At 35.8% G+C, this 20227-nt stretch overlaps 1 protein-coding gene across 1 annotated transcript in view; it reads left to right on the top strand.

Annotated features, from left to right (window-relative positions):
* LOC136025458 (agrin-like) overlaps positions 1 to 20227 on the top strand; it is a 214702-nt gene that overhangs the window by 178918 nt on the left and 15557 nt on the right. The window contains exons 17-20 of the mRNA XM_065701490.1: positions 3975 to 4136; positions 7493 to 7715; positions 11246 to 11354; positions 18349 to 18625. Of these exons, the coding sequence (XP_065557562.1) occupies positions 3975 to 4136; positions 7493 to 7715; positions 11246 to 11354; positions 18349 to 18625 (771 nt within the window). The remainder of the gene's footprint in view (positions 1 to 3974; positions 4137 to 7492; positions 7716 to 11245; positions 11355 to 18348; positions 18626 to 20227) is intronic.

Genomic DNA, 20227 nt, shown 5'->3' on the forward strand with positions numbered 1-20227 from the left:
TCTCATAAAATCCTAAAATGTTTCTGAAGTGAATAGTGGGGTATTGTCAGATGTAATAATAAAAGGTATCCCGATACTAGAGAAATGAGATTTTGGCTTCTGGATTATGAAGTTTGTGTAAGTAGTTTCTACCAGCTCATCAGCTTTAAAAAATCGTCTGTAATAATCCATTATGAGCATGTAGTATTTTCTGGACGCGTAAAGCAGATCAATACCAACATTCTCCTAAGGGTTGCTGGGTAAAGCAAGGGCTCCTATGTATTTTCTGTAGAATAATTGCAACATGAATAAAAATTTGTGACGAAATATTCTACTATTTGACTCACCTTTGGCTAGAAAATGACTGATGCTGCTCTGCTTTTCCTCCTCTCGATACCAAAGTATGAAGCATGAATTATTTTCCATATAGCAATGTACATGCTGTATGGGAGACAGGACGTTCATCTTTCAGGATAATACAACTAACAGCACTCAGATTACTTTTTACTGTTAAAGAATTCAGCCGAGGGTGACGGAGCTTTTGATCTTTTTTCGGACCAACCTTCTTCTACCATTTTCTGCAGATTCTTCAGCTGTGGATCTTGTTTCATCTCAAATAGTAATTCTTAACTGATTGGTGGAAGTTTCATAACGGAGTTTGCACAGTATTCAATTTCTCTGCGAAACATTGGTTCCTCAGTTTTCTAAGTGGAGCAGGGAGAGGGTATATGGGATTGGTATTTCAGTACCTGTTCGATACGTTGTACTGAAATCGTAGGGTTATAAATGTAACAGAATTCTTTGGAGTCTCGGTGACAACTTATTGATTGGCCGATTGAGGATTGTTTCAAGGAGTTTATGGTCACTGATAGCTTAGAAGTGAGGACCATAGAGATACTGATGAAAATGGTGACATCCAAAAACAATGGCATACAGCTCCTTTTCGACTTGCGAGCATCTCTGCTTTGCTTCATTCAGTGATTTCGATGAGTTCTGAGTCCTGATATGGAAGCATCAAATTTGGGATGTAGTGTGAGAGGTATTTTAACATCCCTTGCCAAATTTGGGATATAGCGTGAGAGGTAGTTTAACATTCCAAGGGTTGTTTGTAGTTCTTCCTGGGATTTCGATTATGGCATTTCCTCTTTTGCTCGGATTTTCTTGGGATCTGGATGGATTCTGTTTTTGTGAATCATGTGTCCAAATTATGGTAACGGAGCTGCTTTGAAGATGTACTTATCTCTGTTGACTATGACTCCCTTTTCTCTAGCTCTTAAAATATTTTTTTTTAATTTATGTCATAGTCCTCTTCAGATACACCAGAGATTATTATGTCATCCAAAATTACAGAGAATCTCTTGAGGCTGCTGAATGCCTCTTCCATTTGGTGCTGGAGCCCATGCAGACATGAGTCCAAGGGTGATACGTCTAAATGAGTCCAAAGGTGTTACATCTCACAACTTCCAACATCCTATCCGGGCATCTAGCTTGGAGAAATACTTAGCGCCTACATACTTTTGCACAGCTCTCTCAAAAGTTGTTATCGGATGGTGGGGTGTCTTTATGGCTCTACTGAGATCAAGAGGATCTATACTGACTCTCAAGGTTTCATCCAGTCTCTCAAAAACCATAGCTGGGTTCACTCAGTCAGTTGGATGTATCACCTTCTCGATGATTCTTAGGTTCTCTATACGATCTAGTTCTTCCTTGAAATTGGACTGAAGACTCAACGAGGCTGGTCTCGTAAGCTGAATAGATGGCTGTGCATCTCTTGAGGATTATTTTACATTCAACTACCAGTTACCCAACTCCCTCAAATAGGTGGGAAAATTTCGGTGAGTATCTTATAGGCGCTGGGCTAGTATCAGATTTAAGATTAACCATTAGCTTTACCAGCTTCAGTCTATGATTTGTACTGAAGCCGAGGATTAGAGCAGGGGCTGACTCTACTACAAAATCTCTGTGGGTTGACTATCATTTGCTTTGTGGGCACAGTTGATCTTATATATCCCCATTTTGGGAGTAGTTCGACCACAAAAGCTTGATTAAGTGTGGGTTTTAGGGTGGATTGCAGGTTTTGGATTCAGTCTTTCTACTTTCTGTCCGGTAAGAATGTTAGCCTTTGCCCCTGTGTCGATCTTGAATTTTAAACTGAACTGGTGGGTGATTCTTAGTTTAGCATATGGCTGGTTATCAGCTTTATCCATCATTAGCTAATGGATGAATAGTTCGTCACTTGTTTGAGCTTCAGAACTGATAATGCTCACTATCTTTCTGCTACCACAACAGACACGTACAAAATGGTTGGGTTTTCAGCAATTACTGTGGATCCTCCTTTTTGCAGGGCACTGATGATTCTGTGAATACTCCCTGCCACAGAAGTAACATACATAGTTTTCATTTCAGTCGATTAGGTTTCCACACTCTATTATGATTACTCTTGATGATATCAACTTCTCGATTTCCATGATAATTTGTTTCTGCTGACATTGTCTTAAGTTCTACCTGGGTTTCTGTGTAAGTTCCTGCTACTTTGATAGCATCTGAAAGGGTCGATTCGGTCCCAACTTTAGGAGTCCTTCATGAATCTTCTGGGATGATATTTTGAAGGTGAGGCAATCACTGACAATTTCTTCAACAATAGTTGCTCCTTACGAGCAGTCGCGCACTAAGCTTTCCAGCTCAGTTGCATCTTGTTCTAAAGTTTCGCCTTCCCTATGGTCAAGTTTGTGGAATGGTTATTCAAAGTATATGGGGTTTGACTTTGGACTAAAGTAGTCATCGAATTGGGCAAGGCATACACAATTTTTTTCCTTTTTATCAGCTGCTAGCGTCCAACTGCTGAACGAATCTCATCTTTTTTTACCAAGCCATATTAGCATATATGCACACTTGAATTTCTCACTTTTCCACTCAAGGGTCCATCAAACATGAGATTAGGACGACTTTTGAGCCAGGTCCAAGCCTCTTTTAGATTGTCTGATTCCCACTTCAGCTCAGGGTGTGGGATGGTGAAATCCATCTTTTACTTTGACATCATGTAATGAATTGTCTCATCAAGCATATACTTCAGAAGCCCAGGTCACAAAACCTGAAATGAGGCAGTCATAAGCAAAGTACAAGCAATGCATAATAGCAAGCATAAACAAAAACACAAACATTATATAGCAGAAAACATACACAAAATGCAATCGAAACAAGTAAGGAATACTACAAAATAACAATTTCTCATATGTCAGCTAGACTTGTAAGGTTAGAGTTACATAGGAATGAGTAATATAATATAGGATAGAGGAAGGGTAGAAGTGAAGAATACGCCGCAACTTTTTTGCTTCTATTCGGTACTAATTGGCTTTATAAGTATACCCAATTTTCGAACCCTACTCTTGTATGATTTTGTATTCTTTTCTTTTATATCATCACACTTATTTTCGTTTCAAATAGTGTTTGTTGGTTTATTAATTAGGCTATCCTTCAAGCTAGCTATATTTAAATAGCTTAAACTTTTAATGATTAAATTAAAACTGCTAAAGTTCTATCCATGTTCTTATTCAAAGTAAAATTAAAAACAAATTCTAAATGAAAATGCTTTAATAATTTAATTACTTGTGCCCCATTTCACCAACCTGAATGGGTAAGTAAACTTACGATATTGCTCTTAAGCCACCTTTAAATCATTTTTGCATTTTAAATTTTGATTTAGATTGACATGGAACTTCTGAACATGATTTAATTCGTAACAAAAACAAAATCAACTGGACAGACGTATGCTATTCTTCTGAAATTTACATCTGCTGCTTTTTTCCTGATTGGCAAAAAATTTGAACTTATTTTTTTCAAAAATAATTTTCCTTCTAGTAACCATTTGTTGTTATTTTATATTATAATGTAAAGTGTATATTATAATAAGAATTTTCAATTTGAAACAATTTTCCCTTATTGAAATATTTTTATTTAATTTCCTAACTAATTGTATTCAAATTAATTTCTTTTAGCAAATAGTCCTACTCATGATCTAGTACAACTTGAGAATCCTTGTTCAATGTCACCTTGTCTGTTTGGGGGAACCTGCAAAAACCTTGGCCGAGAGTCCTATATTTGTATATGCCCTCCAGGGAGAACTGGCTTTGACTGCGAATCTTTCTTAGAATCAAAAGGTAACTTATAAAACCTTTTTCTACTTTTACTTGTCAAAATGGACGAGATTTATCCTGCAGCTCTGCAGTTCAACTTTTGTAGACTAAAGACTACCTGTTAAAGTAGCACTCCCCCGAGGAGAGGAACCTGATGGGCTAGAGATCCACTTTTGAGAAGTTGCTGGAAGGCTAACCATGTCCCATCCCTGATGGCTTAAAGGTCTTCTCAGATTTAGTTGTTCTTCTTTTTTTTACTTATGCTGAATTCTGATTTGCCCACATGCAAAATAATGCTCTAAAAAAATGACATTTTATGCCCTGATATTTCTATGGGCCAGGGCATTCACACGTTATTGGTATTTTTTCTCTAATTGACTCTTAGTTATCTATCTTTAGTTAAAATCTAAAATTAATTAATTGAAGTAAAATTTCAAAATTAAAATTCAAATAAATTCAAAATTCATACACTTACTTTGCCTCAGTATTAGAAGAGTTAGCGTATCATTTTTCAGACAGGTAAATTTTGGCTTCTAAATTTCACAAAATGAGCCTTTCAGTCTTAGAAAGAACAAATGAAGTAACTTGCAAAAGTCACTAGGGTCTTCTACCTTACAATCACACTAACCGAAAAAGAAGCCCAGAAAAGTTAAATAAAGTTCCATTTATTTCCAAGTTTAACAAGGCAGATCAAAGTCGTGAGAGGAAAGAGCTCTACTCACCTTAAGTGCAACTACATTCACTACAGGTGTATTGCTCATACTTCAATATGTAGCTTAATAGTGACTCTACAGTTCCCTTTCGTAACACAAGCTGTCTAACATAAGAGTTTTTAACGGTCAAAAATAATGCAGAAAAAAAAAACACAACTGATAAGCTGCTTCAAAGAAAGACTTATAAATTCTGCTAAATATAAATAACTGTTCAATACTCATATGGGCTTGTTATAAAATATGCACGTCAATTTTGTTGTATTATATGATGGTTGAGCTCACATTCTCTTTCATCAACGCGAGGACTAATTTGTTTACGATTAGTTTTTACTTCTTCATATTATGACCCTCTGGTCATAAGATAAGATCTTATGACCCAACAATAGTATTTATTCTGAAGAAAAGCCAAAAGAAATTGTAGCTCTAAAGGAAATTATAACCTTATTGGAGGTCGAAAAGAGTAAAACTTCGGACAAATTGGGGAAGCTGAGGAGATTGACCAGCTGTGTTGGCTACAGACGGCTTGGTGCTGCAGTGAGTTGTTATTATTAGTAGTTGTAGTAGTAATAGCAGCTTGTTGGTAGTACTAGACAGCGTAATAGCAGCTAGCAGCTAAATGTGATGTAGCTTACATTGAGAATAATAATAATCACTTTCTGTCACAAAAAGTATCCAGCATTTTGATTCAGATTCAGCGATGGAATTTGCGAAGAAATTGTGCCAAAAAATTTAGTCCTTAGGAGGTAAACTTGGCTTATTTTATGTAGTGAATCGCTAATAGTATATACCATAAGTAGAGGGAAATCTTGCAGAACCCTTAGGGTAATGCCAAAACCAAGCTCTAGATTCCCAGTTTAATTGATTGATTAAGGTTTGTCTCTTCAGTGAAAGCTTTTGGTATTTGATTTTCTGCAGTCGCAGGGTTTAATTTTCTAACAGAATAAAAATACTCACAATCATTCGATAGCTGAGACTCAGCTTATCAGCTTATTATGTTTCAAAATTTTATCTTGGTTTTCTTTCAAATTGAAAAATACATTAGCAACTGGCTGGAAATTGCTGAAAACAGAATTCTTTTTTAGATTTTGTAAGCAAGATTAGATCAAACTCAAACTAAAACTCTAAACAATATCATAATTCTGGGTTAGTGTATGGATAAGGTAAAGAAGAAAGGTAAAGAATATGGCATTAAACTTTACAGTCCCTATCGGCGGCGCTGATCTCCATTTCATGGCATTTCTGTCAGGAAGTGCAATCCAGGACTGGGGGCCAGACATCTTATGCTTTTGCACACTCTTCCTATTTACCTTCCCAGATTTCTTCCTGTACCCATTTAGAGATGGGCTGACTCTGGATGAGCTTACAGAGTCTGGCCACTGACCCACGTCCCAAACCATATAACCACTGACGCCAAGACTCGAACCCTTGTCCAAACGGACAAAGAATTTGGAGTCTAGCGTGCTAACCCCTCGGCTAGGTTGGTTCTGGGAATGGACAGATCTGAAACAAATGCTTTTAATGATATAAAAATATTGTGTCATTTAGGCAAAAGCTAAAGCTGCTGGCATGGTAAAATTGCACACTTCAGATGATCTTCCTTCTGATATATGCAATTTTTGCGGAAAATAAGATTGAACATAAATCTGAACAATCATCAAATCCGATTGCAATGATGTTTTCGGCCAGGGTTAGCAGTAGGACACAAAAGTTCCGTTTCAGAGAAACAGAGTGTGAATTTGAAAGAAATTCTACGACCCTAAAAGTATAAAAAGGAGGCTCTGTAAATATTCCAACAAAATTGTTCTGCTGTTTCTTTTCATTCTCGTTTCGCAAATAATGGTGGAAATAAAGTTCCACCAGGAACACTGGTGGATCCAAGGCGCAGGGGGATCCTGGCTCCCAAGAGTTTTCTTTTCCCCCATCTTTCCCTGTTTTTTTATTATTATTTTTTGAGAACAAATTGGTCAATTTGGTCAATTATTGGCACATTTGTCACATTGCCCACCCCACGATTTCTTCATTGGCGCTCTTGTCACATTGGGCCTCCCCCAAGATTTCGCTCTAGATCCGCCCCTGCGTCAGAACACCCTAATAAGAGGGATATCAGTCAAAGTTAACTGGGTTTAACACTTAAAGCAGAAGATGCAACCGAGTGAAGATCAGATCCTGGCGATAGTAGTCGAAATCGAAAGAAATAAAAAAATAACTTACAGAGTGATAAATGATCCCTTTGTTGGAAACATTATTTTTTGTTCAAATTCAATTGAATGGTAGTTTTCACGAGCATACTATCAGCCAGTGGACAGAAAAAAAGCGAAAATTATGAAAGCAGATATTTCAGCAAGGACCTCATCCAAGCCGTTACATTGCTCAAAAAAAAGAAGAAAAACTAACCTTTCTTCTGCTCTGTTCGAGTTTACTTTAAAAGGCTAGCTTTTTTTCTGTTTTCTTGAACACTAAAGACGGCTTGGTGGAAGCTTTTGTCAAAATATCTGCTTTTATCATTTTCACTTTTTCTGTCCACTGGCTTATACTACCCTTTTTTTCACGGCTATTTAATTTTATTATTCACTTATATTTTTTTCTCGTCTGTCATACAACATATATAGCCAGTGTGGTCTTAGAATGCATTTGTTTTAGTTTTTTTTGTTGTTTTTTTTCTTGTAGCCGTAGGTGACTCACAGTACGGCAGTATAACTGACAAATATGCTGAAATCCCTTCATTTTATTTTGATGGAAGAGCAATGGTTATTCTAAAAAGGATTTCATTAGTTGATCGCATTAATGTTGAGTTTGAGTTTCGACCAGATGCTACAGACGGAGTTCTTCTACATACCCAACAACGAGGGGATGGAATTGGGGATTATTTTTCCATCAGCTTGGTAGCCGGGTAAGTAACTATTACAGCAAAAGATTACCCTAAAAAACTCACTACAGGAGACACATATATGGTATTTTAATTCTTAGAGAGAATTATATTGGGGGAGGGGTGGAGAGGGGCTGTATAAATTTAAAATTAATAGAAACTGATGATTAATTTTGAAATATAATAACCATGGAAAAATATAATAAATCTCGGGATTTTGAGAAAGGAATGGCCCTAGCCTCCCCCTCTCCTGCATTTAAACATGTTCTTCACTTATCATTTAAGGAATTCCGAAGGAATATTTTGATTTATGGCGAAGTTTTTCTAGGTTATAGAGGGTTTCAAGGCCTTGGAAAACATATGTAGTTGGTTGCTTCTGAACGCAACCACACTATGCCATAAATACTAAAATCTGCTTTTTGTCCTTTTTTGTGATGTTTTCTGTACCTGAGAGAACATTGAGATTTAGAATTACCTTCCTGGTCGTTTTTTCTATTATAAGTTACTCAAAAAGACACTCGATACCTCAATTAACGTTTTCAACTAGTTCCTCATCAAATTCCCTTGCAAAAAGTTCCCTGATGAAATTTATCAATCCGAGCGAGGCCGGAACGAATTTTAACTCTTCAGTGTGTATGATCGACATGGAACTCAGAGATAACAATCGAAATAAAATTTCTGATCCAATTTTCTGTATTCTTTGGATCATCTGGTTTTGCGTTGTTTTTTTGTGTTTGTGTGCTTTTTGTGTGCTTTTTTGTTTTTAGAGTTGTTTTTTTTTTTTTTTGTAGGGAACAAACTGGCTCTACGATCAAGATTAGTAAAAAAGCTGTTGAATAACGACGGTTTATGTGGGATATCTATAACTGTACAAATGGATCAAACACTTGAACATTAGGGAGTATGGGGTGGGTTGATATCTTGATATATAATATTAAGAGTTTGTGGGTGTTTGTGTGCGTGGCCTTAAAAATTAAAACAATCTAGCTACAAACTTGAACCTTTATACTAATAACCTTAAAAACACATGTACTTTAAAACGAAAGTAAAGAGAGATATTGAAAATTAAAATCAATTAAAATTATTCCTTATATAAGGGTGGTTGTGTCCACAACCCCTCATGTTTTACCCTAAAGATTGAGTATTTCTCCCAATTGCTTAAGTACAACTGCTTAAACAAAGGGCTGTTTGGCAATAAGAAATGTTTCAAAGCATTACATAACTTTAGCTTAAAGAGCGGTAGCTCACGAGGGTGCAAAAGCCCTCTTACGTGGAATAATGATCGTATATTTAAGTTTTAACGCCACTCTTTACTTTCATTTGATTACAAGTTTTTGTATTCTTTTTAATAGCATATCCACGATTATCCTACATGCAAGGTATGCTATATCTATCAAAACATAACATATAAATATATATCTATAGCCCATATATCCATCGTAATATTCTATTTCATAGATAAACCTAATAACAATTTATTTTCTGGATTCCTAATGAATTTGGTATTAACGGGCTCCTGGGATTAAAACTGATTTCGTGTACTGACTCAACAAACCAGAAAAACCAAGTCAGAGAAAAATTCAAAAAATTAAGCAAAATTAGATTTCCAGATTTTGGTCAGATGGGATACCCAGCATCAAAACAGATTTCACATTCAGGTTTAGCATACACGAAAACCGTAGTTAGAATGAAATTCTAAAAATTGAAAGGATTGTAGTGAAACTGGATTTCCCGGATTTCGGTTTGTTTCCGAATTACTTGGTTATGCGGCATCAAAATGAAATTTATATTCTAACTCGGCGATCCAGAAAACTCCCAGTCAGAATTGAATTTATTACAGAAAAAATTCGAAAAATTTGATTCCTGAAAAACTCAAAAAATTAAATAAGATAAAATTTTCTGGATTTCGGTTGGATTGGGATTACCGGGTATCTCAGACATCAAAACAGATTTCACATTTGGATTCAGCAAACTCGGAAATTTGAAAAATAAAAAGATTGAAGTAAAATGAGAGTTTCCAGATTCCGGCTGGATTTAGGTTTACTAGGCTACTTAACATCAAAATGGACTTCATATTCGGACTCAGCGTGTCCGAAAACCCCAGTACTGTCCCCAAGTCAACGTAAATAGATGGACTGTAACATTTATTATGAAAATTTATAATCAATCAATCAATCAATCATTAATATCAATCAATCAAAAATAATATTAATAATAAATAATACAATATTAAATGTTTTTCGGCCTCCTCCCTCATCCTTTGTTTTGAGAATACCTGACATCAAAATGAATTTCATATTTGGACTTAGCGTACCCAAAAACCTCTGTACCACCTTTCGACCAATGTAAATGTCTTGGTTGGGACATTGTGAAATTCTAGCCCCCTCCCCTAGACTCAATTTTGGAGCTGCAATGTTTATATCCAAACTTAACCTTAATCTCGACCAAAACAATCGACTCACCAAGTTTCTTATCCCTTCTCAATTTTCACAAAAAAACTAAACTTTCCCGTTTCCGGCCGGATTTATGACTACTTGGTGACTTGGCATAAAAATCGACTTCGTATTTGGACTCGATTGTAACATTTGGAACATTTTAGCCCCACCCCCAGTTTTTGAGCAAAAATGCCCATATAACCCTACAATATTTCCCAGTTGGCTACATGGTCTCATTCTCGCCAGAACCCACACTTGCCTTTGTGAGTTCTGGGATACTTTTGGGGTCTACCCATTTGGCTAGTTTAGCTCAACCTGTGGCAGGAATCTGCAATAATTCCATTTTTGGCAACAAAAATGTGACCGTTTAAACTCTTGGTTGAGGCAACCCAATGGTTGATGTTAACGCACATCCTAAGATCTCTGAACATTAATGGAGTCCTACCAAAGATCTCTTTTACCAACAAGAATTCGACGGTGTCTTACCTTCTAAAACCTTTTTAACCTTTCTGAAATTGCTTTCATTTGAGACTTCAGGCAACTTGATGATAATACAGAAAACCCTGTAACTAACAGTAGCCTGTGGCTGTAACTGAAAATAGTAATGAACGGGATTTTGAGCAAAGGTCGTAACTTCACTTACGGCCTTTGCTCAAAACCGAAAATTTTCAGTTACGTCCAAGGCATGAAGAATATTTCCAAGAATTGCTGTAGATAGGCCAGTGATGAGTATGAGTGTCATAGAGGTAATCAGTATGAATAAGAATATATAGAAAAGCGGGATTCGAGAAAAATGTCAGTCACTATCTCTAGCTAAAACCGTGACAATATTTGGAATCAGTATAAAAAAACAGTCTCTTAATGTATTTGTTTATATAAAATTCCTACTTTTAGTGTTTCGGCTGCTATTGGCCCAAGTTACTTCTGACTTATAGTTCGTTATAACAAACTATTGAAACCCCCCATCGTATTTAATTCACCGAATAATGTGATATATGTGTACATTGATCATAACATATCAAATAAGTAAAACAAGTAAAACTTGTTGAAATATTTATTTATAAAATTATTCAAATGGCTATTAAAAAAACAAGCACTTTACACTACTTGATTTTACAGACATATAGAAATGAGGTATGAGCTAGGAAGCGGAGCTGTTGTCATGAGGTCACTAAGTTTGGTTACGCTTGGTGAATGGCACCGAATATCTGCTCGAAGATACCGCCAGGTAAAGAACAAATATTTTTAACATATAATGCTAACTTATCAAGTTTGAACTGAAAATTAACAGGTCCAGGTCTTTACAGAATTACTTAGCCTTAAAAGTTTTTTAGGCAAAAATACTCGGAGTTTGTAATTAGTGCATGTAACTTTAAAGCCCAGCGATGGTTCAAAGCAAGGATGTCCAGCTCTTTACATTATATATTTATGTATATTTACATTGTAAGATAATTATGAGACTTTTATATGCAAAATGATGCCAGGTTACTTACATATAAGGTTATTAAATATAGACTAAGCCTTATGTTTGTAAACTTCAAAAAACAAATCTCAGAAATATTTTCTCAAATTCCGAGAGGCGTGTATGCCTATAGTTGAAGAAGCCTGGTTTACTTTTCATTGATTTTGTACAGGTTTAAGGGTGTTTATAAAATTGTTTGTTATCTTTTAAGTTAGTTATTTCCAGTGTTGGGTCAAGTACTCCAAAAGCCATTTAAGTACCCAGTACTCAACCAAAATTGTAATTAAGCATCAGCAATAAGTACTCGAAGTAAATTGCACTTAAGTACTTAGTAGTTAAACACGCAAGTACATGGCTTGAAGGTTTTTTTTTTGCATGGTAATGAATATGGTTAATATGGTGAATATGGTAATGAATATCTAGAAGCGAAAAGGAAATCCAATCTAGTGCCACTAGGGCCGTATCCAGAAGGGGGGCTACCAGGTTTGACCCTCCTTCCCCTGAAAAGCTTCTCCGCCTTGCAAATTATCCTGAAATAGGCCCTAATCTTGCTCTAGGCTGTTAGAAAAAGTTCAAGAGAGGGAATTTTTGTTACCCCCCCCCCCCTTCAAACAAAATTTTTTGGCAAAAACCCTCCCAAACATGAATCCTGGATACGGACCTGAGTACCACCCACAACAACTCAGCTTCAACCACATTAGGACTCTTATAGCAAACGAAACACTATAATGATATAAACTGTCTAAAAAATATACCAGTATAGACTTTCATAGCAGCTTCATTGGGTGACATAACAATCATGGCATATCCAATTGTTATGTCAAATAGGCTTTTCTACCTTTTTCAGAATTTTTTTTCCTTATGTTGCCCATCTGAACGCCGCATTAAGCTTTGTTCACATCGGTGTGAAAATAGGAATAAGGAAAATGAAGCTCGGTCCTATTTAATTGCATGAATCACCAGTCACAGTGCTTAATTGATGGTGTCAACGCGTCAATCAAGATATGGAAGTCAAAATGAACAAAATATTAGCTTTACGTGGTTGTTTCATTATATTCGGATGTAGTGAGGTATCATTGTTTATCACAGCAATAGGAACAATGCATTACATTTACTTAAAAAGCTTAAGTTCAGTCTTCTTTGACAGATTTTGGCACCAGATTCAGGTATGTGGACCAAAGAAGACTGGTCAGTTTTTGGCACATTGACAAATCTGTCAACAGATGAATGGTCTTCATTGGTCTGGATTCTGGAATCTGGTTCCAGATTCCGACAGCGCAGTCTGAACTTAAACCATAAAAACTTCGTCTAAACTGTTACCATAGTGCTATGATTAATAGCACAGTCTAATATCCCGCTTCTTCAAAATGATGTCCTATTTTAATGAGAAGTCATGACATCTTTATTTACTTTTAGTTGCAAAAATTTCTTCTAAACGGTTCCTTTTTGCAGCCAATACGTCCTCTGCAGCGGAAAGTAGGCGTTCAACAGGTGCCGATGATGGGAGAGGGGTATTACAGTTTTCCAATTTTCAGACAGTCTCTCAGAGAATCAAGGTGTCCCAAATTTCTTGAAGAAATTTGAAGAAATCAGCTTTGAGACTAGTGTCTATATTTACATCTTGATCATTAGCAGCAGCATCTTCTTTCATAAATAAAAATAGATCATTAGTCTCATTTGTATCAGTCTTATCAGCACCTTCAGCCAGCTCATCAATGAGACAAGCATGGTTATTATCTTCATTTCTCAGTTCACTATGTCTAATATTCGTTTTTTTGCCCTTGCAAGGCTGGAGTCAACCATCGTAATGTGAAACTTGGGTGGGAGCAAGTAGCTATGACTAGTTCACTGAAGGCTTTCTCTTCTAACTCCTTCAGAAAACATGCGAGATGCAAACCACCTAAAATGGCCTCTACAAAAGGCAAAGGATGCTTGAAAATACGGATATTCTGAAGCCCTTTTAGTTTAGTCTCCAAGCCATTAAATACTAGCCAAAAGCACCAAGATAGAATTTTTTTCGCCTTGCGAAAGAACTAAGGCTTTGTACAATGTATCTATAATAATCACATACTCCTTAAGCACATCCCTCTCCACCGGCTTCAACTTCGGAAGTTTCAGTTCATCACAGGCACTGGATAACTTTTCCGCATCAGATACGTCTACAACATGCTTTACTGCATCATGGAGAGAGTTCCAGCGTGTACCATTTAGTACGACTGGGCACCTTCCAGTAATTTCCAAAACTTGTCGGAACCTTCTGTACTATGATTTGTCGCATTCCATATGCTTTGGCATTTGGACATGGCGGATTGAAAAAAGTTTGATTGAAAAGACATGGCGGATTGAAAAAAGTTTTTGAAATGAAACATTAACAAATGTTCACTCACTATCAATTTGTGCAACCAGGTTGAGTGTATGATTGCAGCATCTCAAATGCTCTGGGAGATATAAATTTTCATTATTGGTAGCATCTATGCTGTTATCGAGAATGCGAGCTACAGGTTCTATGGCAACAGTGTCCTCATCACAGTGAAACCCATTATCAAAATATTCCGAAACACTATAAACTGGCAGTTCACTCTCTGTCTCTGTCACTGATGGAGCATTATACTCTCTGAAAGCTTTAACGAAATTGTTGCCATTATCCGTGACTGTTATAACTATATTTGTCTTGCATAAGCTTAAGTCTTCATTGATTGAGTTTAGAAGTGAAGCACAAGCAGGAAAATCATGGGTTCCAATAAAACATCTGCTTGCAATCGCAGCCGACTTCCTTATATAATATGAGTCAAACCAATGGGCGTAACGCCAATATGTAGCGTTTGTGCCATGTAGCTTTGGTGCATAGATAGTCAGTTTCATGAAAGAGTTTGGTCAACCACCTTTTCATTGTTATATACTTCGACTCAAAACACGAATATAGTGCTTTTCGTTCCAGTACGGTTGTATATGGGGCCAATCCTTAAACCAGTTTTTAGAAGGCGGGTTTCTCAACTGTCCTTAAAGGGCAAGTAGACTCAACTACATAGTTGACTATCAAATCATCATCTTGGCTTTTACTCAGTTTCACCAATCTCTTTTCAAAAAATTCCCAACTTGGCGTTCTTGCTCTTTCATAATTTGGCAGCTTTTCAGAGCTACTTGTGCTTGGAAGAGAACCCGAATCTTGTAGTGCGCCCTATTCTATGCTTTCTTCAGTTTCCCTTGTGACTGTTGAGACTGCAAAGTAAAAATTTGTTTTATTATTTTAAAAGTTTGTTATACTTACTTGTAAATTTAGTCAAATATTTTTACCAATGCCGACTAACTTCGAGGATCATTTTATTTTTTTTTTATTTAAAGGTGGAGCAGGGCAAGCCAAACTGGGTTGAAACTCAGCCCTTAAAGGTCTATTGCCTTTGCACCCCAAGAAATAAACACCTCAGAGTCCAATAGACTGAACACCACTAAGTAATAAATTAGTTGTTATATGTCTGGGGGAGCTTTTCTGTACCCTTACCTGTTGCAGTGATGTCAGTTTAGAAAGCTAGGGACTAGCTCCTTTCTAAGTTACGCATTAATTTAGAAGGTTAGTTGAATTGTGTAAAAAATTCCATACATAAGTGGAATTTTAACCTAACATATTCTTTATACTAGGCTGATAAATAAAACTTCAATACAATAAGGTCTCTTACATTTCATTTCATTCAGATCATATAAGGTGTGTTTTTAGTTTTAATGCCATGTCCAACATGGAGCTGAAAACGGTTTATAAGCACAAATCTAGCATAGAAATCAAATAAATAAAGTTTACTTTAAAATTTTGGAAAAAGGAACTAAGAAAACAAACCGGAAAACAAAAGAGGAATAAAAATGTTGGAACATACAGTTCAAAAATAGCCTTACAGTTGTAAAATCATCCTTATTTTTCTAAGGTGGCACTCAGATGAAAACTTAAGCGATCTGACTAGTGCTTATGTTGAGATTATGCAACACTTATATGATTACATTCAAAGTTAAAATTTTCAACTTTTGACAATAGGGAAGTAGTTATTTGCTAAATATTCAAAATTTGAACTCGACCTATTGATCAGAAATAAAGGCAGCTTTAATTGATCTTGTGGGTGAGAAACTGGCTCTATATGAGCTTTCATGATCTTAGCATATGGGATAAAATTGCAAATCACAACTTTTGGACGAGCATAGCTTATAGGGTAGTTGCTTCTTTTCCACAGTATCTAATTCTATATTTTCTATTTAGTCAATTGGTGATCCCATTTTGAGTAAAGTTTTAAGTAAAAACAGTTTATTCCAGTATGTGAGCGGAAGCGACTTGACATAAGAATGGCACCTTATGCGTCTCTTATGTTGCCTGACTGAATGCCAGCTAAGATGGTCGAAACAAATCTCTTCTTTTGACAAAAAAGTTTGTCTACTTTTTAATAATGTGCTGTCTTCAACAGAAAGCAGAGTTCAACCTGGCAAAACAGCAAAACCTTTTGCATAGTGAACATAGAGTTTGAAGCGGTAGCTGAGAACGGTTTATAAGCGAATAGGGGTCTGGATGTGATGCTAAAAACTGCTTGTTAGCTATCATGAGGTAGAACAAGGAGGCCTGAAAATGCACGGATTGCCTATTACATACAATTCATATGTATACGCTTATGCATTGTTTATACAAGTGTTATAAGCAATGTTAGAGAAATCTGCTGGAGAAATTTTCTACAGTATATTATTTAGTCAATTGGGCTGTAAAGTTGCACAGAGCCTTATTCGAATTGTATTCTCCATTCACTTTTTTGGTAACATTCTTGTTAACTTTTTCGGTGAGAATTTCAAATAAAACACCGAACTATTCTCTGTCAGTAGCTGTCGACAAAGAATGCTAATCAGACGAGGTTCAGATGCTTTCCCGTAGAAGCAAGATATAAACACATAACACATAAGATATAATAATTTGGCCACTTCTGTGCATTAATGTAAATTGAAAGAAAAAATTATGGAGAGTATGCAATTTATTTTACAATAAACAGCCTAAAGTGGAAGGAATTATCAAAAACTCTGGCTTGGGTTAGGATTAAGCCAAATTGAGTGGTATACAAAGCTGCCTATTGTTCAGAGAGCGTAAACGAAAGCTTGGATGAAATTTACTTCTACAGTTTCTTTTTAGATGTATAAGAACAGCAGATTAAAGGGGAGTGTGTCGTACATGTTCAACGGCCTTGAGAAAACGGGGCTGAACATCTCCAATGTTCAAGGTATCTTCCGAACATCAAATGTTTGTGCATGGATTAGTGCATACAATATTATACAACTATTATGCATACAATATACCCTAATATTGCCAATAAGCTATTGAATTAAATAATAGTAAATTAACTATACAGATAGAATGAATTATGTGTATAACATATCACTTTGAATAATATTAAACTTAAGAAGAAGGCCAGTTGATGGCACTGCTGAAGTATATACGCAAATATTCTATCCTCTCTGACAATCTGATTCGATACGGTCCCTAAGGCCGTATCAGGGGGTTGGTGGTGGTTTGAACCCATCCCTTGAAATGTTTGTCCGACTTGTAAAAGCGCTAAAAAAATGAATATAAATAAATTTTTGATGCTTCGTAAAAGTTTTTATTTTTATCCCCTCCGAAAAAATCCTTTTGTAATATCCATCACCAACCCCCATCCCGAGAAAAAAACCTGCATATAGCCCTGACTGTCGTAATTCATTCTATTTCTTGATCCATGCAAAAAAAAGGATTTTCCTTGTTGTTCAAGCCAGGGGGATTGTAAGTTTCCTGTATAGAGTTTTTGGCCATGACAATTCCAAGGGTGTACTTTTTCTTTCAATTCGACGCCATTTATGAGGGGTTTAAGGCTATTTCTCGAAATTCACATAAATTCGTTTTCGAAATAATATTTTACTATTAAGATTAATTTCAATAATAGCTACCATTCATGAATCAGCTAGAGATAGCAATTTTTTTCTTACTTGCCAATTTTTTTGCGCGTTTTTTACTTTTTAGTGACCGTTGGCTTTGATTAGTCTTTTAATAAACTGCAGCTATCAATGCAACCATGATGTGTATCTTTAATACATAACTGATGATGTAGTTGAGTCATGTAGTATGAAATAGCCATGTTTCTGTTCTGTAATCAGATAAAGTAGCTCTTCGAATCGAACTTCTTTTCTTGAGACTCCATAGAACGGCGTGACCTTTAACTAATACCATCATAAATACGAACTTCATTTTTTTTTAAATATGAAATTTAGCTTCAAGGAAGCTCTACCAACGGCATTGTCATATTTTATACAATTCGATAAATTCCTCTCCAGATTTATCCTCTTTTTGACACTAATGACTAGTAAAATAACAGTAAATCTTACCCAAAAAAAAAAACGTTTTTTTTTATGTTTAAGATAGGTGCATGTCAAAAACTAGCCAAAAGCATCACAAGAAATGTTTTTCATTGAATTTTGAAAATCAAGATAATATTACGGGTAGAGGGTATTCTCGGAGTCGCTTTTTTGTTAAATAACTAATCTTTCTTTCTTTTTTTTTAAACTCCAAACTGAATATTATATAGCGTGCAGCATATATTGGCAATTTTCTAAGCATTTAGATAATAGGAGAATGCTAAGATTGAAAGACCCCCTTTCAATCCCCCTTCCCCCTAACATGTTGACTCGCCGCAAATGAATTCCTATGCGTCTAATATTTTATGCTACATTAAATTATGGTATCAGTTTCCTGGTATGCGTGAATTGTTTTTAGGATGGGATGTTGCAAATAGATGATGAACCAGAAATGTATGCCAGATCACCTGGGTACTTGAAGTCTCTCGACACAAATGGCCAAATTGTGATAGGTCGGCTACCAGGAACAGTGAACAGCCAAGTACGAGAAAATGCTGGAACAGGAGCGAGTTTTGTTGGCTGCCTGAGAAAAGTGCGAATTGATAAGAAAAATGTGGATCTTTTAAAACCTAGTAAGACCACTTTAACTACCATGGTACAGAAATGCAACTGCAGAACCCCAAAATGTATTTCAGGTGAGTTCTTATTCCAGCTCATTTTTAGTCTTTTTCAATCATTTTTTTTTAATTTGGTTAATTTATATTTTTATGTTTTTCCTTTTTATTGAGAAATCGATTACACTGAACACAGTCAAATTTACTTTTCAGGAGCAGTTTCTACCCCTAAAGAAAATTAAGCAGTAGCTAGTTTTCAAAGTTGGCTTAACCCACGTCCGGGCATACTCATGATGTTTTTCAGTTCGTTACAGATCTATAGGAATTCTTATCAGGATTTATCCTTGCCTATTCAATCCCTTTAAAAGACAATTATCGCTTAACTATTATTTCCTTGAATTATATACATCCCAGCTATTGCCAGTAATTAGTCTATCCCTCTACAAGTCACCTCAAATACTTCTTGTTATTCAAGAAGTTTTATGAGGAGATAAGAGAGTTGTGTTCAAGATAAGGAGGAAAGAGCCTGGTTTTTACAAGAAAACTAGAGTGTACTTAAGAAACACTCGTGTAAAACCATGTAATGAATTACAAATTGGCTGCTATTCCTTTGGCTTTTTAAATGTACGCCTTATACTCATTGACATAGTCTTCACTGATGCTTTTGTGCTTCTGGGTGAAGCTGATACTTTTTTTTAAAAAAACCCTTGAATATATGTAAGAACTAAACTCCTGTACTTACTCGAATAGCAGAAACAGTCTGCTGAGATTATGTTGAATGATTTTTTTATCTCCGATTGATACCTTCAAACAATAAATCTATCGATAAAAGTAAACACCCCAATTTTCCAATCTTTGTTTACCCTTGGTAAACCCAAAAGGTAAAGAATTTTTCTTGGTAGTAGAAGCTTTTCTGAAAGAACTAAAACACAATTTTTCTGCTGAGATCTCCAAAATCTATTTCGGTCTTTTGATCTTGCCTTCCACTGTCTGGAGCACTGTTTCATATTATTTTGAAAAACACCATATATATCTTGACTCTACGGAATGTAGATCTACAACTAAAGCAACTTATCATGTCAAGTCTGCTTTACAGTGCAGGAACTAGACCTGTCATTTCAACTACCTTGCATATAAGCCAAGTTTTTCAAACACAACATCTCGTTGAGTTTAAAATATTGGGCAGGATATTGAAATATTGGGGATTATTAACAAATAGATGTTTACTGTCAAAATTACATTGTCCACTCGGATTGTTCAATAATTGCTCAGATGGCTTAAGCTTACCTTCCAAATACTTTCTTGATTTATTATTCTTGACTTACTGATCTAGTTGACACGGCAACTTTATTTCTCTCGACACTAATATCACAAATGCATTTACTTCAATAACAATGAACAAAGATAACCTAACTATATATTAAAATTTGTATTACCTTGTTTTACTTTGCAAGATATGAAGAAAACGTTCAATTATACACAATTATCCATCAATTTGTAATTCAGTTGAATGGCCTCATTCATTTTGTCTATGATACATGTATTGAGGTAGATGAATAAAGGTCTGTACAGATCATGGATATTGACATCAGTGTCTCTTCATACCCTCGTCATATCGCTCATCAGTTTTTCTACTGCATCGTTTTGAGCACCAAACAGAGGCAATTTAATAGATTGATTAAA

This window comes from Artemia franciscana, chromosome 3 (assembly GCF_032884065.1).
Source record: "Artemia franciscana chromosome 3, ASM3288406v1, whole genome shotgun sequence".
In the NCBI taxonomy this organism is placed as follows: Eukaryota; Metazoa; Arthropoda; class Branchiopoda; order Anostraca; family Artemiidae; genus Artemia; species Artemia franciscana.